At 39.2% G+C, this 22,537-nt stretch overlaps 2 protein-coding genes across 2 annotated transcripts; both read right to left on the bottom strand.

Annotated features, from left to right (window-relative positions):
• Positions 1 to 1,662: 1,662 nt before the first annotated feature.
• Positions 1,663 to 22,215, bottom strand: LOC118815300 (tripartite motif-containing protein 16-like). The gene is made up of 7 exons (XM_036581327.1): positions 22,195 to 22,215; positions 7,619 to 8,192; positions 7,188 to 7,283; positions 6,774 to 7,007; positions 6,249 to 6,423; positions 2,482 to 2,538; positions 1,663 to 2,192 (listed from the first exon to the last, which is right to left on the bottom strand). Exons 1-7 carry the CDS (start codon positions 22,209 to 22,211, stop codon positions 1,663 to 1,665), a joined length of 1,683 nt encoding a protein of 560 aa, XP_036437220.1. The 5' UTR covers positions 22,212 to 22,215.
• On the bottom strand, positions 9,387 to 15,219 carry LOC118815303 (tripartite motif-containing protein 16-like). Its single transcript, XM_036581332.1, has 6 exons — positions 14,578 to 15,219; positions 14,220 to 14,315; positions 13,793 to 14,026; positions 13,452 to 13,611; positions 11,821 to 11,871; positions 9,387 to 10,158 (listed from the first exon to the last, which is right to left on the bottom strand). The coding sequence occupies exons 1-6, from the start codon at positions 15,160 to 15,162 to the stop codon at positions 9,623 to 9,625; spliced, it is 1,662 nt and encodes a 553-aa protein (XP_036437225.1). The 5' UTR covers positions 15,163 to 15,219; the 3' UTR covers positions 9,387 to 9,622.
• Positions 22,216 to 22,537: the final 322 nt, after the last annotated feature.

Raw genomic sequence — 22,537 nt, 5'->3', positions numbered from 1 at the left:
AAACATACTTCTTAGAGAAACTGTTCTCCCACTCAAGCACTTTGTCTCCTTCATGCCAGAGTTTATCACTTGGCATCTTTGTTTTCTTTCATGTCTTTTTTCTGTCTTTCATTTGTTTGCTTACATGGAAGATCCCCCAGTTGTCATACCCCCACTAGTCAACAGCACCACACAGTTGTGTTTACTTTTTTCGTGTTGACTTTCATTTGTGAACAACTTTGCACTTGAGAACCTTTACCCACATTTCCTCCGTTGGTAGCTCTCTCAGTTTATTCTGGTCCCCTATAACAAGGATTCTAGGTTTGATTCCACCTCTGGGTCAACTACTCGGGCACAAAGTCACATCAACAGCTAATGATCAAATCCTTCTAGAGCTGAATCAGGTGTGATACAGCAGGAATAATCTAAACTGACACCAGTCTGTACCTGGATCTTAACTGGATTAGATTTTGGTTAAGTTTAGGGTTAGGATTAGGGCCAGGGTGAGGGTTAGGATTAGGTTTAGTGTTGAGGTTAAGGTTAGGGTTAGGATTGGGACCAGGGTGAAGGTTAGGATTAGGTTTAGAGTGGAAGTTAATGTTAGTTTTAGGATTAGGGCAGGGTTAGACTTGGGGTATAGTTGGGTTTTGTGTAATTTAAATAACATATTAGGTCTATTTCATGAAACATATACACAAAACTTTTACTTAATGTAAGTAATGTATCAACAGTACAGTATCAATAATCTTCAAGATATTTACCTCAATGTGTTCAGATGCTTCACTGCTGCTACTTCACTGATATGTTACTGATGTGTTACTGATATTTCGTTAGGAGTTTATTAATCATCTAAAAAGACCACTCAAAATAAAGTGTTACCAGATAATTTTACTAGATTTTACAAGATGCCATTTTGTGCAGTGAGGGCAGTGATGACAGCAGTGGTTCTCAGTGTCGGTCCTGAGTGACACCTGATCTACACAGTTCAATAGCTTTACTACTTTAACATGTCTAGTTCATCATCTGATCATCATCAGCTTCACGACCTTCACTTTATAACTGAATCTGCATCAAAAAGACTTTAAAGGCATCTTCTGAGAGGATTCTGGTAGGTTAAGGATGAGCTAGGTCCAATAGAGCAGCTCATGTTCTCTGTGTTCACTGTGAATGATTGTACTGGATTAAAGAGCTTTAATGAAGTTTAAAGCTGCCACTGTATTCTGAAGCATGAGTGGCACTGACAGTGGGGTGAGCTAAAACCCTTTTAAAACACTGTCAAAAGAGTGATGTGACGATATGAAACTGTATGAACCCTGATAATTTATTCATTCATTTGCAATCCATTTGATTTACATTACAAAATTATGTGCATGTATATAAAATTATATTAATTGCATAATGAATCACATATATATGTGATTCAAAATATGATTTTCTGAACTTTATTATGTCTTTTATCATCAAATAGTAACCAAACTATGTCAAAAATGTAAAGCCTGCTTTTCTTTCCATAAAATAACACAAACCTCACAGTAACTTTTCATTTAAATGCTTTAGATATTCGAATCTGAACTTTTTTCTGTGAACTACAAGCGAGAATCACACAAAATGTAAGAACATGTGTGTCAACGTGTATCTACACCAATAGGGACCTCAGTTCCATTATTAAAATATAACTGAAATTCATTTTGAATTGCATAAAGTCACAGTAGAGTCATACGATCGCAGCCTGAATCCAGCATAGAGAGGCTGAGTGAAGGTGGTGTGGACTGTGTGTAGGAGAGTCATTGTGTCAGAGACGCTGTAGAAGGACAGAGTTCCTGCACTGTGATCCACATACACTCCTATTCTGGAGGAGGACGGGGCTGAGATCTTAGTCTCAATGTTGTTGTGCCGGAAAGAGAGAGAGTAAGAACACTGAAGACTCCAGGACTGACTGTTGTGTCCAAACACACATTCAATACCTGATCCTTTCCTGCTGATCCCTTTATATGAGACTGATATGTACACATTTCCCAGACTGCTCCACTCAACCTCCCAGTAACAGCGTCCGCTCACACTCTCCTCACACAGAACCTGATAAAAGTGCATAAATCTCTCTGGATGATCAGAGTACGGCTGGACATTCTGACTGCATCTGACCACTCTGTTCTCCTCAGACAGAATGAGGTTCTGATGTGCCGTGTTGGGATCCAGAGTCAACTGACAGAAATCTGCAGAAGAAGCAGAGGAAGTTATTATTAATGGAATTTACTTTAGCTTTTAAAACCAGAACAGGTCAGTTTCTATAGTTTTAGAGATTATTTTGCGCAAAAAATCAATAAACAGATTCACAATGACCAGAAACTAAGAGTAATACAGAATATCTAAGTGACGTTATTATCCAATACAAGACTTTGCAGTGATTTGACTGCAACAGTAGATAGTGTGTGTGTGTATGTGTGTGTGTGTGTGTGTGTGTGTGTGTGTGTGTGTCAGTGTGTGTGTGTGTGTTTTACATACATTGTAAAAAATCTTCTCTGGTTTTTGGTTCTGAGAATAAAATCTGACCTGCTGCAGCTGTGGAGACACAATACGATAAAAAAGCGCAATTAGAACATGTTTGCTGAGATTTGCATCGACTGATTTACTGTCATATTAAGACCAAATCATGCTGTAACACCTTTGCTCATTCATAAACAAGGATTATGACTCACTGCTGCCAAAATAACACCTGAACCACTCTGGCTGTAATGTTGGAACACAGCAATGTGGATTAAATGATGTATTCTGTAATGTTTCTAAATGTCAGTCATACGTGCAATTAATCAACAAATCATGCATGTTCTTCTGCTCCCTTTTGGACAGAGCATCATGGAAACTTTCTAACAGCTTGTTTGAGCAGGATTTCAGATTTAACTGGCACCAAACGTAAAACAGCCTCTTCTTCCTGCAACAAATTCCATGGTTCGTGAATCCCTCCTGTGTGTGGAAAGTAGGTTTAACTTGGAATCCAAACAAGTGTGGAGTAATTTGGTGTGTTAAGATTCTATCTACATATTCAAATTAGTTTTGTTACAAGCAGTTTTAGCTTTTAATCCTATTTGTCAATTTTCAGTGGATTGTTATGTGTAATATAAAAATGACAAAGTGAAAACTGAATTTTTAGTAGTTGAAATTTAATATTGGCCAAATCGAGTTACTGACGCCAAAAAGTAAATATTTTAAACATTTTCATGTGTAAATTGAAAAGGAATTCAGCATGTAATCTTATTTATTTAATTACAATTGAAAATATCACATATTAAACTTTAATTCATGTTAGTACAATTGTTTCTGCAATAATAATGAACTGGAGAAACTCTTCAATTCTTACAAATGAGAAATTAAATCTTAATGCTAAACTATAATTCCCACAATGCAAAGTTGAATATTTAGGATGTTCTAATTTGATAATTTCTAGTACAAACTAGGGCTGGGCAATATGACAATGTACACTAACATGCCAGAAGTCATGGGATAGCAGTATGTAGATTGATTATGATGTGGCTTGGGAACAGCCACATGTGTATAAGTTGTGAGGTGTTATCTTGTGAGTGAGGCTGAACACTGGCTAGTATGCTCATGGCAAGGTGTGTGTACTGGGTGCTTGACGATTGTGACTGGTAGTGTTTGGCTAGAATTGTCCGGACGAGCAGACAAGCAATTCTGGCAGAAATCACATCCACATTCAATGCAGGAGGCCCCACATGCATATCCCACAGGTGTGTGCAGAGTTCTTTAGCTTCCATGGGATGTGGGAGCAGATTGCCTCTGTTAACACCACGACACTGAACACAGTTCCTCACCTGGGCTTGTGAGGTTGCTAACTGGACCCTAGAGGACTTTCACCATGTGCCAAGGTCCGATTAGTCACGGTACCAATTGTTTCGGACTGATGGTAGGGTTTGTGTGTGGCGTAGACCCCTTGAAGCCATGGACTCAGTTGTCAACAAAGCACTGTGCAGGCTGGTGGTGGTTCCATACTGGTGTGCGGTGTGTTCTCATGGCCACTGCACCTACAAATTCCGCTGAGCTGTGGGTGGCTATCCAGACGGCATGTCTCAACATCCCTCCAGACATCTTCCATCCACTTGTGGAATTGATGCCACATCAAGTTGCTGCACTTCGCTGGGCTAGAAAGGGTCCTACACGATACTAGTTCCTGTCCCGTGACTTTTGGCATGTCAGTATATGTCATTATAGTGACAAATTATGTCACAATACGATACAATATGCTTTTCTAAACATATTTCTAAACACATTGTTCTGTACCTGTAGAACACTGACCGTTGACCAAATTTAGGCTTGTTTAACGTATTTAGTGCAACATAGTATGTCAAATATTAAATAAAAATCATTATGTTCACATTTTTATAGTATTATGTAAAATGTGGCCATACTAGTTTTTTTTTTCTCAGTTCCAACTGATCAGATGTCTGAAAAAATAAATATCGTGATTTATCATGTATTGTGAAATTATATTTTTGCCACCTGATCAACATTTTCTGATAAAGGAACTTTGTTTCTTAATTAAAAGTTAAACACATCCTTACTGAACAATTTATTGTCTTATCTTATTTACTTATCTGCCAACACTTCCCTTAAAATTCATAGCTGTTTCTGAGACTTTTGCTTTTGTTTGTTTGCTTATTTATATTTCTTTTATCATGTCCATTTCAGCAGCCAATCAAAGCTGCACAGCATTTTTTCTAAGGAGGTTTTGAAAGCTGCTTCTAGCTGGACATCTCCCTGTTGCTAAGCAAGACCATCATCATAATTGTCAATCGCTTCGACCAGTCTATTCAAAAAAGTCTATTGTTTTTATATGCACTGGTAGAAAGTTCTGTCATGGGCCCTTTAATCAATCAATCAATTAACCTTATTTAAACGGGGGGTGAATTGCGGGTAGCCCTCTTTACGGTGTAGCTGAGCATTATTCAAAAACAAGGGATTGAAAACAGTAAAGAATATTCTGTCTTAATGAAAGTGTAACAAAGAAAGTGAGAAAGCATAAACATATAATTACAACAGTACAAAAACAAAAGCACATTTTCAGCACTTTAAAACAACCACGCTGTTAGAAAGTGATATACTGTTAGGTGTGGTATTACCACTACCACAGTAAAACCAAGTGCTTTTTATTTATGTCGTGCAATTTTTGAGCCCTGAAATCACACAGCTCAGGACACTCAGCCACTGCAACCATCATCGAAGGCCTGCCTTACTTTCATTCTGATTGGACAGCACAAAAAAGCTCATATTTTAAGCAACTTAACAGCTTCAGGTAGACTTTTTTCAACTCAGGGCAGCCAAAGCGCTCCGCAAAAAGACCACGAAGGTCTGTCACTCTAAAAACTCTAAAAACTCTAAAAACAAAAGAATAAAAGTGCAATGGTCTGCAAAAAAACAGACTGTCAGTTTACAGTTTCTTCTCTCTGAGTTTCTTAATTTCTTAAAAATGCACTTCATTGTATCTCAACAGATATGTCACAGTTTCCCCTTTGTCACTCTGAGTGTGCCTGGTTCTTCCCCTGTGCTTTTTGCCATGTGCTTTTGTTTTTGTTTTGGTTCCTGTGATCCACCCTTTTCCCCGCCTTCCCTATTTGGATTCCCATTTGTTTGTAGTTCCTGTCTCCTCCCTCTCCCAGGAGTTCCCCATTGTTTTTAGCCTATATCAAGCCTTTAGTTTCAAGTTATGGTTGTCTAGTCTACATGTTACCTTGTTACATGTGCCTGTTCTGTGTTTTGTCTGCTCAATGTGTTTCTTTGTTTAAAGCCTCACAGTTACTCACTATTTCTACTACTTTGTTTTGTTTATTAAAGTTGGCTCACGCTTACATTCAGTCTCCTTACTTACTGTACACGAAGAGATTTTACAGAATGTGTCAAACAGAGCCGTGTTAAAGATAAAACACTAAACTGTGGAGTGCTGTTTCCATCAGATATAAAGTATAACAGTCCACACACCCCACTTCACCCTGCTGCTGACCAAACAGAGACGTCCAACATCATATTTCACAGCAGGGCTTCATTTTTGGCAAAAACGTTGGATCCAGCACCTCCCAGATTGGATCTGATGCTTATTTAAGTTATGCACCTCATACACTTATTCATATTTATGTCATGATATTTAAATATGTTTTACAAAAATTTATGTAAACTCATTTTGACTTCACACATCTGTTACTCAGCTACTCAAGAACCTCATAATTTACAAATGAAGTACTGATTTCCAGCAAAACTCTTACCGTGTGGAGAGACTGTGTTGAGTGTCTCTTCACAGAATTCCTCCAGTTGCTTCTTCAGATCAGACAGAGATTTGTTCACATTATCAAATGAGAGATGTTGATTGATACTGACTGATATAACTGAGATGTTAGGTGAGTGTTCAGGTCTAGAAGAGACACAAAGAGACTGGAAACTCTACATAAAGAAAGAAAAAGAGAAATATATATATATATATATATATATATATATTGCACATAAAACTAACATAATATATTCATATGATACACACAGCATTTGTTTTTTATTTATGGTGGACACAATATCTTCATTAATGCCTAAAGCACTGTTTCTGAATTCTCTCTTTCACACCTCACACCATCCAGCTCATAATCAGCATGAAAATCAGCTAACAGATCAGGTACATTGAGACAGAAAAGAGCTGAAACTGTGCTGGACAGTCACAGGATTATAAATAACTGGGCTAAAGAAACAAATATAATAAAACCAAATATAATAAAACAGACACTTCAGACAGTGGTTGTTACCTGCAGGAAATGGATGTGATCCTCTGTGTGTGAAAGCTGCTCCAGCTCAGTGTCTCTCCTCTTTAGATCAGCAATCTCCTGCTCCAGCTGTTCAATGAGCTCTTCAGCTCCACTCAGTTCAGTCTTCTCCTGAGCTCTGATCAGCTCTGTTACCTCAGAGCGCTTTTTCTCAATGGAGCAGATCAGCTCAGTAAAGATCCTCTCACTGTCCTCCACTGCTGTCTGTGCAGAGCTCTGTTAGGACACACACAGACCAGATGGAGCTCCATTAAAAGATCAACTATCATTCACTCTCTTACTGTGTCTCTAGATCACTTATTGTCTACATTGTGGCTGTGTAGGATCCCAAAGTGTCCCAACAGTCTGACTGACGTATGAAGTAGCTGCTCCAGCAGATCTCTGCTCACTACTCACCTTAATAGTGTTCACAGCCTGTTTCAGCTCCTGCAGCTTCTTCTCTTTCTCCTGGATTTTACGCTGGGATTTCCGCTGAATCTTCTTTAACTGACTCTATGAACAAATACATTATATATAATTTTCAGATGTGTGTGAATTATGAGCTACAATGGTTTGTATTAATGGTAGCTTAAGAGTTAAAATTCTTTCTTTTTCTTTTTTGATAGCCATCTTGGAGCTATAAGCTGCAAAAATGCTGAAAGACCGGGGTTGGCTGGTCAAATGTTGACAAACTTGTTCACCTGGTTTATTACTTACGGTCAACAAGTACAAACATCTCCTTACAACAAGGATAACAGTTTAAATTGTACTTGTGACTGACAAATGAAAATGATTCTATAATTAGTGATATAACTCGAATTAATTAATTCTGAAACTGTATTTCTCACCTGTCTCTCTGCTCTCTCTGCTACAGCTGCAACTGTATCGTGGCCTTTGTGTTCGTGCATCGTACACAAACAACAAATGCATGTTTGGTCAGTGCGACAGTAGATCTCGATCAGTTTGTCGTGCTGAGAGCAGATCTTCTCTCGTAGTTGTGTGGAAGCTTTGACCAGCTTGTGGTTTTTCCAGGAAGGAACTTCATAGTGAGGTTTAAGATGAGTTTCACAAAAGGAGGCCAAACACATCAGACAGGACTTGATGGCTTTGAGTTTCCTCCCAGTGCAGAAATCACACTCCACATCTCCAGGTCCAGCGTAACAGTGAGCAGGAGAAGCAGCTCGGAGTTCTGTCTTCTTCAGTTTCTCCACCACTTCAGCCAACATGTTGTTTCTGCGTAGAACAGGCCTCGGAGTGAAAGTCTCTCTGCACTGGGGGCAGCTGTAGACCCCCCTCTGATCATCCTGATCCCAGTAGCCATTAATACACACCTTACAGTAACTGTGTCCACAGGGAATAGCCACTGGATCCTTCAGCAGATCCAGACAGACTGGACAGCTGAACTGGTCCTGATCTACTGAAATACTGGCCATTTTCCTGCACTCACAGACTGACAGAGAGCAGCTCTCTGAGATCAGTTCAGTTTCTGAACTGAGTAGGAGTGGCTTCATGATTCTGCAGTTTAGAGAGCAGAGAGAGGGCGGAGCCAAATATATGCTGTTACACTGAAGAACAGTCAAGCCGTATGATAGTGAGTGACAGTTTCATTGGTACAATGAGAAACAATTAAATTAGCTCATAGTTAGTGGCTGTTTACAACATGTCAAAGATGACAGGTGAAGCCCGAAAGGGTCCCAGAGTTTCTGTCCTTGCACTGGAATCTCCCTAATCTGTAAAACCTTTTCACATCAGCTCTGTTTGTATCACCACATGAAGATACTGTGATTTTTCATTTTTAATTTAAAAAAGCTTCAAATGTGCACAAACCCCCCTAAGTAAAAGTATCTGTAGGGGGCAGTTGTGGGCTGGAGGTTAGGGAGCCAGCCTTATGACCGCAAGGTCGCCAGTTTGATCCCCTCAGCTGACAGTACATGACTGAAGTGCCCTTGAGCAAGGCACCCAACTCCCAACTGCTCCAGGCAAGTGTACTCACTGCCCCCCAGTGTGTGTGTGTGTGTTGTGTTCACTAGTGTGTATGTGGTGTTTCACTGCATGGATGGGTTAAATGCGGAGGTCTAATTCTGATGTGTTCAGACACAGTTGGCTAAAAAGGTTCATTTCATATCTGCTTATAAGTCACTATAATTGTTTTTCTTATACTTAATCACTGGAAGAGAGACTGAAGACCTTGGAATGATCTCTGAGTACTGGACCAGCAATGAAGTTAAAGTTTGTTACTGTTGTTTTATTGAACTCTGTTTTATACAGTGCAGTGACTTCCAGGTTCAGTCCTACAGGAACCCAGTTTAGTGTTTCCTGCACCCGAATCACATCATTAGCTAATGATCAAGTCCTTCTAGAGCTGAATCAGGTGTGATAGAGCTGAAGTAAACTAAACTGTGCAGTGCAGGTGGACTACAGGACCTCAATTTACAGTCCCAGTTCCTAAAAGGTTGGGACGCTGTGTAAAATGTAAATAAATGTAAATAAAAACACAATGCAATGATTTGCAAATCTCATAGACCCGGATTTTATTCACAATAGAACATAGAACACAGATCGGATGTTGAAATTGAGACATTTTACCATTTCATGAAAAACATTAACTCATTTAGAACTTGATGACATGTAATTTTCGAGAGGTTTTAATTTGCATTTGTGCTGCAGTCCCTACTTTCCTTGATGTCAAAAAATACTAAAGCAATCTAAAAATGATTTTTCAAATTTCATCAGGATAATTGTCGTCTGACAAACAGAAAAGTGGTACCAATTTAAAGTTTAGAATTTAGAAATTCACTATAAACAGAATTTTTTCTGTAGTTTCACTAAACTACAAGTGAGAACAAAGATATTCATTTTGAATTGCGTAAAGTTACGCTGCATACAGAAAAAGGAAGCCTGAATCCAGCATAGAGAGGCTGAGTGAAGGTGGTGTGGACTGTGTGTAGGAGGGTCATTGTGTCAGAGACGCTGTAGAAGGACAGAGTTCCTGCACTGTGATCCACATACACTCCTATTCTGGAGGAGGACGGGGCTGAGATCTTAGTTACAGTGTTGTTGTGCCAGAAAGAGAGAGTGGATGAACACAGCAGACTCCAGGACTGATTGTTGCCTCCAAACACACATTCAATACCTGCACCTTTCCTGCTGATCCCTTTATATGAGACTGAGATGTACACACATCCATATCTCTTACTGCTCCACTCAACCTCCCAGTAACAGCGTCCACTCACACTCTTCTCACACAGCACTTGAAATGAGCGGTCAAATCTCTCCGGGTGATCACAGTACGGCTGGACATTCTGACTGTATCTCACCACTCTGTTCTTCTTAGTCAGAATGAGATTCTTATTTGCCGTGTTGGGATCCAGAGTCAGGTGACAGTAATCTAGCATGAAAATGAAGATGCAGACTTTTTTAATTTATACTGATGTTCTTGCAGTTCAACAAAAAACAACTGTGTTTGTATTAAAAAAAAATCCTTTTCAATCCTTTTTTCATTTTAGTTTTTTTTTATGTTTGTGCTGTGAGAACAAAGTCTTAAATAGAAAAAACAAATAAGCATAATGATCAGATTTAATTATTAATTAATATTATTTTTTACTGGCTGATTAGTTCTTAAAAAAAATATAAATACTTGAATACTTGACTAGTCACCAGTGGCGTCTCTGTCACAGAAAGCCTGGTGGGGCACAATAAACTGTAAGGGCAGCAGCTGACTCATCAATGAAACTACACACAAGCCTGATCCAAATACAAACACACATCATCAATGAAATCTCAAATTCATAAATTAAGGTAACGTGGTGCAGGAGTTGGAAGTGGAGAATATCAGTGATATGATAACGACATTCGATCTCATAGAACTTTGTTATACAGAATTGCATTACAAATCCAAAGTTATCTATCAGTGTACAATCATTGTGTTCTACAAATACATATCCAAAGCAACATTTCAGAGCTTTCTGGACATTAGGAATAACACGCCTTGTAATAATGCAAAATGATTCACCAGTGATGTTCACTGCTCGAAAAGAAAAAGTGTAGGACAATCTTTCATCTGAGCAAAGTTGTCAAAAACTTTTCTCTCAAGGTCCAACAATCCATGAATGAATTTAAGTGATAGCACAGCAAGGGCACGCAAGGTAAGCAGGCAAGTGTTTTTAGGTATGCTCGCAGTTAGCCATGTTTTTCCCTTAAACTCTGGATGGAAGAAGCAGTTTTGTCCTTTCCAGAGTGAATGATGTTCAAATGATGTTACTCTCTAATTTCTGACCTAATGGCAGGTACCAAATTTGACTTTCATTATGTTTTTGACATGACTCATTATATTGCCTTGCTATTATGAATGGCTACCACAACTGATGCGTAAATGACATTTACTAAATGTCTGGACGTATGTAAACTTATTCTTTTTTTATTGGTTGCTCTCAGCATGGGGCCAACGTGATCATGCCCCACAGCTGGTTACTGAAAGCGTGTTGAACATGCGTGTGTTTTTAACTGCTCACTTGGTTAGACGAATGCTGACGGGCCCCACGCTCACCATACGAAGACTGCTAAGAGAAGTAAGTCGGCTACTGGCATTTACACAACAGGTACAGGAAAACACTGGGAATGTATCGGACAGCACTACCATTGTCACATGTAATATATGCACAACAATGTTACAAAGTAAAGATATATATATATTAGTTATTCTGCATTAATGATCATGTCTTGCACTGCTCCACAGCGACATCTGGTGGGGCCAGGCTCCATTTTGTTTAATGGGGCCTTTTTTCTTTGGACTAAGCGTTCTGTTTCTCAGCGGTTCTCAAAATGTACCCAGTCTGGTCTACGAGCCTGTATTTCAGCACAGTCTGCAGTGAAATTTTATCTCATGTAGTATTTCCACACTAACACTTTGTTATTTCTGTTTTTCCTGTTTAGCAGGAAAAAAACGAGTTTGTTTTCTCTTCCTGCCTGTTCAACTGTTTCCCACAGCACTGTGTAGTGGATTTATTAGTCAGCTACTTTATGCAACCAATAGTGTTTGTGTTGTACATACATTGTAGAAAGTCTTCTCTGGTTTTTGGTCCTGCAATCTGAACTGCTGCAGCTGTGGAGACACAATACAAAAAAAGAATGAGCAGTTTGCACAAATAGACAATGATTTCAGTAACATTTACATTTTAATGCACAAAAATATATGAATATAAAGGCAGTACATTTAGTATGTATAAAGTCAGTCTAAATTAAGTTATGAAGCACCACATGCAGAGGTGGCCATCACTCAGGTAAAAGTACAAGTACTCTAGCAAAAAAATACTATGACGAAGTATGTTTTACATTTTTAGTCAAGGAAAAGTAAAAAAAAAATGCTCCTTGATGTACTTGAAGTAAAAAAGGTAAAAGTATTTATTTTAAACATGTTTCTAATCATGTTTTTGAAAAAGTGTTCTTTGCACATTAATTAGATGTATTCTACCAGGACATTAAGCATAAATAATGATTTATGCTTGACCTCCACGCATCTTCTGAAAAAAATCATACACACACACACATTTTCTAAACCGTTTATCCTTCTGGGTCGTGGGAGGAGCTGGAGCCTATCCCAGCAGTCATTGGGCGGAAGGCAAGATACACCCTGGACAGGTCACCAGTCCATCGCAGGGCCAAATCATACAAATTACAGATTTAAATATGTTTATTTGTTTGTTTATTTTTGTGTGCGTACACCAACAACAAGCCAGGTCAAATAGTTCTTGGAGTAAGATCATGGGTGGGGATTTGGAGTCCATTGAAAACAGGAAAAATGCAGGGAAAAGAGAATCTAAGAAAGCAACAAAGAATGAAATTAAACTAATGAAACCGGAAAATAATAAACCAAAGAAATAACAAGATAATTTGCTGATAAACATGAGAGGAAATATCAGGGCCAATGAAGTTACAACAACCCAAAACAACAAACAATGCCAAGCAAACACTAGACAAAATACTGGGAAACACCAACAAGAAACACCTGGAAGTTTACTGGTTCGGGTTAAACAAGACATAGGTGAGAGGAGTGACAAAAGGGCGGAGCTAAGGAGAAGCAGGAAAACAAAACAAACAAAGGAATATGGCAGAGAGATGTGGGCAGGAAAACAAAAGGGGGGGAGGCAGACAGACGAGGGCAGGTCGAGTACAGAATGTTACATTTTCTTTGGATTCCATGGTTTATCTGTCTCTTCTGCTGTTTCCCAGTTCTCCCTTTTCCCATGTTTGTGGTAGCTGAATCATAAGTGACTTGTATAAATGTACACACATATCTCAAGATACATTATAATCTTTCCAGCTGGCGTTCAAAATGTGTGTGTAGTGAATTAGTTTCTATAGTCTATAATGAAGTGCAACCTTGCTCAATCTCAATTGTATATATTTTTAACTAACTACGGTTTAGAATGATTGTACAAAGGGAATAGTTAAGTAAAAGCAAAACAATAAAAAATCACTTAAAAAGAACCCATAAGATTAAGTGCCCCAAGGCAAAGTCCTCATAACCTGAATGTTTTTGTGTATCTCAACAGATATTACAGAATGAATAAACTGTGGAGTGCTCTACATATACAGTATAACACTCCACACATCCTGCATCACTTTGCTGCTGACCAAACAGATTCCCAACATCATATTTCACAGCAGGACAGCTCCTCTTACCATGTGGAGAGATTCTGTGAAATTCCTCTTCACAGAATTCCTTTAGTTGCTTCTTCAGATCAGATAGAGAATTGTTCACTTCAGCAAATGAGAGATGTTGACTGATAGTGATGTTGGGTGAGTCTTCAGATCCAGAAGAGACACAAAGAGACTGGAGACTCTGCACAAACAGAGATAAAATGCTACAGGCTTAGATAGGCAATATGCACTTTAGTGAAACATATTTCAGACTACTATTTGAATTCCTGGTACATAGCATAGTCATTGTTGCCTTAAAAAAACACCCATATTAAATGTTTAATAGAAGCAGGTTCCTCTGTATTTCAGACAGTGGTTGTTACCTGGAGGAAATGGATGTGATCCTCTGTGTGTGAAAGCTGCTCCAGCTCAGTGTCTCTCCTCTTTAGATCAGCAATCTCCTGCTCCAGCTGTTCAATGAGCTCTTCAGCTCCACTCAGTTCAGTCTTCTCCTGAGCTCTGATCAGCTCTGTTACCTCACAGCGCTTTTTCTCAATGGAGCAGATCAGCTCAGTAAAGATCCTCTCACTGTCCTCCACTGCTGTCTGTGCAGAGCTCTGTAAGGACACACACAGACCAGATGGAGGTTCATTTATTCACTCTCTGTGTCTCTAGATGACTTTACTGTCTTCCCTGTGGCTGTGTAGGATCCTAGAGTGTCCCAACAGTGGTCTCCTCAGTGTCTCACTAGAGAAGAGCCTGACTGAGCTGTGAAACAGCTGCTTCAGCAGATCTCTGCTCGCCACTTACCTTAATAGTGTTCACAGCCTGTTTCAGCTTCTGCAGCTTCCTCTCTTTTTTCTGGATTATCTTCTGGGAGTTCCTCTGCATCTCCTTTAACTGAGCCTGCGAAAAAATACGTTTTGTTCAGGTGATGTTTGACTGTAACAGCTTTGTAATAATGGCAGCTGAAGAGTTAAAGTTCTCGCCTGTCACTCAGAATATTGACACTGTTGTATGAGCACTATAAAGCTGTACAAATGTTGGCCGATGGGTGTTGGCCGGTCAAAAGTTCACTGACTGATCTGGCTGCTTTAGTGCTTACACTGTGAAAGTACTTTAGAAGTAAAATCAGCATGAATTAATTCTGAAAAACTGTAATTCTCACCTGTCTCTCAGCTCTCTCTGCTGCAGCTAAAACTGTATCGTGGCCTTTGTGTTCGTGCATTGTACACAAATAGCAGATGCATGTTTGGTCAGTACGACAGTAGATCTCGATCAGTTTGTCGTGCTGAGAGCAGATCTTCTCTCGTAGTTGTGTGGAAGCTTTGACCAGCTTGTGGTTTTTCCAGGAAGGAACTTCATAGTGAGTTTTAAGATGAGTTTCACAAAAGGAGGCCAAACACATCAGACAGGACTTGATGGCTTTGAGTTTCCTCCCAGTGCAGAAATCACACTCCACATCTCCAGGTCCAGCGTAACAGTGAGCAGGAGAAGCAGCTCGGAGTTCTGTCTTCTTCAGTTCCTCCACCACTTCAGCTATAACATTGTTTCTGTGTAGAACAGGCCTCAGAGTGAAAGTCTCTCTGCACTGGGGGCAGCTGTAGACCCCCCTCTGATCATCCTGATCCCAGTGTCCATTAATACACACCATACAGTAACTGTGTCCACAGTGAATAGTTACTGGATCCTTCAGCAGATCCAGACAGACTGGACAGCTGAACTGGTCCTGATCTACTGAAATACTGGCCATTTTCCTGCAGTCACAGACTGAGAGAGAGCAGCTCTCTGAGATCAGTTTCACTTCCTCTGAACTGAGTAGGAGTGGCTTCATGATTCTGCAGTTCAGAGAGCAGAGAGAGAGGGCGAAGCCAAACACATCAAAGGACATCACAATCAGAAGCACATAAACTAAATTATAGCTTGTGGCTGTTTCTAAATAATGTAGCTTTTAAACATTGCAGGTAGACTACAGGACTTTAGTTTGAAACAATGTTTTAGGAGATGAGTTTTGTTCTTTAGCTGGAAGACTGCAGTGTATTCAGCAGTGTAGTCTTCACAGTTCCAATCCTGCGCAACAACTGATCTACACAGTTTACTGGTTTTACTGCTTTAACGTGTTTATTGCATCAGCTGATCATCAAGACCTTCCAGTGTTGTATAAGGTGCTACAGAGCAGTAGAAACACTAAACTGTGCAGTGAGTTTCCTCTAGAACTGGAGCTGGAAAACACTACACAGTCTCACAAGGAAAGGGTACCACTCTTGTCACTGGGGTGGTACCGTCAAAGGTATCTTTAGCCAGCATTCAGTGGGCAGAAGGCAGGAAACACCCGGGACAGGTTGCCAGTCTATCACAGGGCAGACATATATTCACACCTAAGGGCAATTTAGCATCTCCAATTGATTGCATGTCTTTGGATTGTGGGAGGAAACCCATGCAGACACGGGGAAAACATGCAAACTCCATACAGAAAGGACCCTGGTTACCCAGCCAGGGAATCGAACCCAGGCCTCTCTTGCCGCCCCATCATAGTCCATTTATTTAGGTTGTGTTGACTCAACACAGGCTACTTTGTCTGCATGCTTATTGTTCTGTTTTTCACAAATATGTAGTTTTCCTATGGGAAAAAAAAAATTCTTAAGGTAAAAAATTTGATCTTAAAACCACTGTTGTACTGAAGGCACATTTACATTGTTTGTACCATGACAAACAAAAATTGTACCTACTTAGTACCTTTATTTCTGACAATGCAGGATCCAAAATTCACTTCAGAACTGAAACTAAATTAAAGCATTCTTCACACAAAAAGGTATCCCAGGAGAAGAGTCTGGTAGGTTGAGCAAGAGGCAAGAAGGTGCTTTAGAACAGCAAATGTTCTCTGTGTTTACTAGACTTATAATGGATGAAGAAGCTTTAATGAAGTCTAAGCCAACTGTCACTGTATTCAGAAGCACAAAGGACAGAATGAGGTGAGCTGTAAAATATTTTGAAAATATTATGAAAATATTTTTTCAGAGTGATGTGGCAATTGAAAATATTTTTAATGTTAAATAGGTGTGATTTATTACTGTCAGTCTGCTATACATTTGATTTACACAATTCTTTAAATGCAATTACATTTACATTTGATATACATTCTGTATTTCTGACTTTTTTGTTTTTTTTATGCCAAAAATATTACTAAAACAATCTAAACAACCACAAAATGGGATTGTAGGCACAACAAAAACTTTTAGTCAAATTCAGATCATAATAAAATATCTGCTCTTCTGCTCACATAAAACCACGAAAGTAGAATCGATTTAGAGTTTAAAATCTGCACTTTCATCAGAAGATCCCCTCTTTAATAACCTAAAAGTGAGAAATAATTAAACACAATGTAAGATTAGGTGTTTCAAGGTACATACATCATGAAGTCCTTTGGATGATTAATAACATAGTTTCCATTATTAAATATATATCAGGTATTCATTTCAGGCTACATAATGTCACTCTTGATCCGGTAGAAAGCCTGAATCCAGCATAGAGAGGCTGAGTGAAGGTGGTGTGGACTGTGTGTAGGAGGGTCATTGTGTCAGAGACGCTGTAGAAGGACAGAGTTCCTGCTCTGTGATCCACATACACTCCTATTCTGGAGGAGGACGGGGCTGAGATCTCAGTCTCAATGTTGTTGTGCCAGAAAGAGAGAGAGGAAGAACAGTGCAGACTCCAGGACTGACTGTTGTATCCAAACTTACTATCATTACCTGATCCTTTCCTGCTGATCCCTTTATATGAGACTCATATGGAGACCCAGTTCAGGCTGCTCCACTCAACCTCCCAGTAACATTGTCCACTCACATTCTCCTTACACAGAACCTGATACCAATAATAAAATCTCTTTGGATGGTCAGAGTATGGCTGGGCATTCAGACTGCATCTGACTGCTCTGTTCTCCTCAGACAGACTGAGGTAATGATGTGCTGTGTTGGAATCCAATGTCAGCTGACAGAAATCTACACAAGAAGAAGAAGAGTTTAATTTGTAGTGAAAGAATGCACTTACATTATTTCATCATAAGTTGTCTGTTGTACACTTACAGATCTATAGAGTCAAGTTTTGTCTTAAACACTAATGCTTATATGTTACCATGAAATTAAATGGACAATGAGGGCTTTATTCAATACACAATAAATGAGACAAATACACAATCACAATGACCTGAGAGTCAAAATGACTTGAAATGGATCTAAACACAAGCTCCAAAAAAGTTGGGACACATTGCCGAATGTAAATAAAAATAGAATGCATTGTTATGCAAACCATTTAAACCATATTTTTAAAGGAAAAATACTATAAAGACAACATATCAAATGTTGAAACTGAGAAATTTGATTGTTTTTTGAAAAATATATGCCCATTTTGAATTTGATGCCAACAACATGTTCCAAAAAAGTTGGGACGGGGGCATGTTTACCACTGTGTTCCATCACTGTTTCTTTTACCAACACTCTGTAAGTGTTTGGGAACTGAGAAGACCAATTGCTGTAGTTTGAAAGTGAAATGTTTTCCTGTTCTTGTTTGACATAGGATTTCAGCTGCTCCAACAGTTTTCTATAGTTCAGGGTCTCCTTTGTCATATTTTTCATTTCATAATGTGCCAAATGTTATCAGTGGTGACAGGTCTGGACTGCTGGCAGGCCAGTTTAGCACCTGGACTCTTTAAATACCCAGCCATGCTGTTGTAATACATGCAGAATGTGGTTTGACATTGTCTTGCTGAGATAATCAAGGCCTTCCCTGAAAAAGACGTTGTCTGTATAGCAGCATATGTTGCGTATGCTGTATATATCGTTCAGCATTAATGGTGCCTTCACAGAACTGCATGTCACCCATGCCATGTGCACTAATGCCCCCCTATATCATCATGAATACTGGCTTTTGAACTGTGCGCTGATAACAAGCTGAGTGGTCTTTAGCCCAGAGGACACAGTGTCCATGATTTCCAAAAAAAATCAGATTTGTTGATTTGTTGGGCCACAGGATACTTTTCCACTTCACCTCAGTCCATTTTAAATGAGCTCGGGCCCAGAGAAGGTGGCAGCATTTCTGGATTCTGTTTATGTACAGTTTCTTCTTTGCGTTTTAGAGTTTTAATTAGCATTTGTGGATGCAGCAATGAACTGTTTTCACAGACAGTGGTTTTTAGAAGTGTTTCTGACGCCCATGCAGTGATTTCCACTACAGAATCATATCTGTTTTTAATGCAGTGCCGCCTGTGGGCCCAAAGATCATGGCCAGCAAATACTGGTTTTTGGCCTTGTCCCTTACATACAGAGATTTCTCCAGAGTCTCTGTATCTCTTAATAATATTATGTACCATAGATGATGAAAAGCAAAAGTAGAATTGTTGCACTATTTGATCGTGCAGTCTTTCACAGAGTGGTGAACTCCTCCTCATCTTTACTTCTGAAAGACTCAGCCTCTCTGAGATGTTCTTTTTATACCCAATCATGTTATTGACCTGTTGCCAATTAACCACCAGGTGTTTTTTCTAGCATTACACAACTTTACCAGCCCTTTGTTGCCCCCATCCCAACGTTTTTGGAACATGTTGTTGGCATCAAATTCAAAATGGGCATATATTTTTCAAAAAAACAATACAATTTCTCAGTTTCAACACATAACACAATAAAGAATGAGAAGCTACAACACAAAGACTTTACATGAATACTTTCCTTTTTAATGGTCAAATATCTGCATTTTTGTGTGCAGTTTTGTTACGCTGTTGTTAATAATCTATATCTCTTAGAATGTAATTTTTTACATTTACACCCATTGTCTTTGCTAAGATACTGTATGATTGACACATTCGACCAGAATCAAACCAACATAACAAATCATGACCGTTTGTGCATGCCTGTGTGGAGAACAAGACAGAACATGAGTGTTAAATTCCTCATACCACTGGAACATTTTCATATCTTGATATCACAGAATGCGTCAAACTCAGAAGGATTAAGGCTAAAGCTGTGGAGTGTTGTGTCCTCTAGATATGCAGTAAAACCTACCACACACTCCGCTTCACCCTGCTGCCCCTATACCATACAGAGATTCCCAACATCATATTTCACAGCAGGACAGCTCCTCTTACCATGTGGAGAGATTCTGTTGAGTGTCTCTTCACAGAATTCCTCCAGTTGCTTCTTCAGATCAGATAGAGATTTGCTCACTTTATCAAATGAGAGATGTTGACTGATAGTGATGTTGGGAGAGTCTTCAGATCCAGAAGAGACACAAAGAGACTGGAAACTCTACATAAAAAGAAATAGTACATAAACATATACAAACATATTCAACAGACCAAACTAACCAAGCACGTTCCGTGAATACATACAGGACTTAGTGTAAACAATATCTTCATTATTGCCTAAAGCAGTGGATCCTAAACCTGGCCTGAACAGTTTAATTCTTTGCCACAACACATTTGTTCCAGCTTATGAAGGGCATTATAATCAGTTGATGAGCTGGAGTTGAGGCGGGACCTAAAAGAATAAATATAATAAAACATTTGACTTGACTGAATGTACACAGGACTACTACATTTATTTCTAGTGTATATAACACCTTTATTCTTGAGTGTATGGAACACATATAAAGTGTGCAAAAGTTAGAGACCACCCTTCATTTCATTTCCAGTTAAAGCAGCCAAGGATTACAAATTATTCCTTTTTCAGTCTCAGGAAAAAAACAAAAACTGAAAACTTAAATTTAAAAGAAAATTACACAGAAGCCTCAGCGATTACATATACGTTTTCAGTATTTAGTGTTTCCACTCTTTATTACTGTGTCCATTCTTTTCAGGAGACTCACTTTCAGTTTTTCAAACAAAATCTGCCAGGATATTTTTCCACACCTCCAAAAGTTCAGTCTTAGAAGTTGGTTGCATTTTCTTCTTCACACAATCCAAGTCATCTTAAATATGTTTAATGATACTGTGATCTGGACTCTGGATTGGTCAGTCCATTGTTCAGAGAACACCAGCAGTTTCTTTGTTTGATTTGCAAATGTTTTTCTTTTTTGTCTATTTCCTTTTCTCAGTGAGGCTTCTTGACAGCTACACATCCTTTCAGACTCACGGCGCTGAGTTGTCTTCTCACAGTGAAAGGATGGACAGAAACACCTGTGGATGTTTTCAGATCTGAAGCAGTTTGATTTTCTCCTCTCTCTCAAAGATGAAAGCTTTAAGTGCTGTTTATCTGATGGGGACAGTTTTGCACGCAGGTCTTGCACAGTTGTTAGGAGTCACATTTTCTCTATGACTTTAAATATTTTTTTGACTCCAGTTTATCATTTGTTTTCATTTAATTTCCTTCTTCCTTATGCAAGTAAGTGGGTTATCTTTTATCTAATCTCCTCAGAAATATGTCCTTTAGGCATGTCAGGTGAACACAAGAAAGACATTTACAAGGCAGATATGGTGTGTAGTTGCATGTTAATGTAAGCAATGCAAGGAAAGTATACCCAATCTCCTCAGCAAAATCTTTCTGAAAAGCTAATAACGTACTTAATGGCTGTTTTCACTGGAAAATCAATAAATCAATGGTCTCTGACTTTTGCACAGTAATGCAGTAGAGTACTTAAGGCAATCCAGTCCTTTCGTACTTCAGACAGTGGTTGTTACCTGGAGGAAGTGGATGTGATCCTCTGTGTGTGAAAGCTGCTCCAGCTCAGTGTCTCTCCTCTTTAGATCAGCAATCTCCTGCTCCAGCTGTTCAATGAGCTCTTCAGCTCCACTCAGTTCAGTCTTCTCCTGAGCTCTGATCAGCGCTGATACCTCAGAGCGCTTTTTCTCAATGGAGCAGATCAGCTCAGTAAAGATCCTCTCACTGTCCTCCACTGCTGTCTGTGCAGAGCTCTGTTAGACACACACAGACCAGATGGAGCTCCATTAAAAGCTCTATCACTTATTCTGTCATGACTTATTGTCTACATTGTAGTTGTGTAGGACCCCAAAATGTTCTTACTGAAATATCTGACTGGAGGAGGGTCTGACTGAGGTGTGAAGTAGCTGCTTCAGCAGATCTCTGCTCACTTCTCACCTTAATAGTGTTCACAGCCTGTTTCAGCTCTTGCAACTTCTTCTCTTTCTCCTGGATTTTATGCTGGTGTTCCCCTTGAATCTTTCTTAACTGACTTTGAACAGATACGTTTTATTCAGTGGTTTGAATTAATGGTGGCTGAATAGTTAAAATTCTTTCTTTTTGTACAGACACGTTTGAAGTTTGCCTGTTTATTACTTACTGTCAACAAGTACAAACACATTTCTGTAACGTTTCCTTGTATGACTTTCAATAAATCATTTCAAAATTAACATGAACAACCATAACAGTTTAATTTCTACTTGTGACTGGCAAATGAAAACGATTCTATAATTATTAATATAATTCACATGAATTAATTCTGAAAGACTGTAATTCTCACCTGTCTCTCAGCTCTCTCTGCTGCAGCTGCAGCTGTATCGTGGCCTTTGTGTTCGTGCATCGTACACAAATAACAGATGTATCTTCGGTCAGTACGACAGTAGATCTCGATCAGTTTGTCATGTTGAGAGCAGATCTTCTCTCGTAGTCGTGTGGAAGATCTGAAAGTCTCTCTGCACTGGGGGCAGCGCTGATCATCCTGATCCCTGCAGCCATTAACATGCACACCACACAGGAACTATATTCCACAGTGAATCGTCACTGGATCCTTCAGCAGATCCAGACAGACTGGACAGCTGAACTGGTCCTGATCTGCTGAAATACTGGCCTCTGCCATTTTCCTGCACTCACAGACTGAGAGAGAGCAGCTCTCTGAGATCAGTTTCATTTTTCCTGCATAGGAGGGACTTCATGATTCAGAGTGAGAGGGCGGAGGTTGTTTTTTTAAGTATTGCACCTTTCTTCATATCTTATAGAGATTAATGTTAATTTTAAGTAAATGTAAAGTTGACTACTTGCATTGGCAAGTGTACGCTTGCTTGGAAAAATGCAGTACAGAAGAATCACGTTACTTAAAACAAGGAAAAATGTTATATATTAAAAATGCTTTTTGTTTCTTGACATTACTGTAGAGTTGTGGATAAAGATAGAGGTCTGTACACA

Source organism: Colossoma macropomum, unplaced genomic scaffold (assembly GCF_904425465.1).
Source record: "Colossoma macropomum unplaced genomic scaffold, Colossoma_macropomum, whole genome shotgun sequence".
Classification (NCBI taxonomy): Eukaryota; Metazoa; Chordata; class Actinopteri; order Characiformes; family Serrasalmidae; genus Colossoma; species Colossoma macropomum.
The sequence above is the reverse complement of the archived record's forward strand: the minus strand, read 5'-3'. Positions and strand labels throughout refer to the sequence as shown.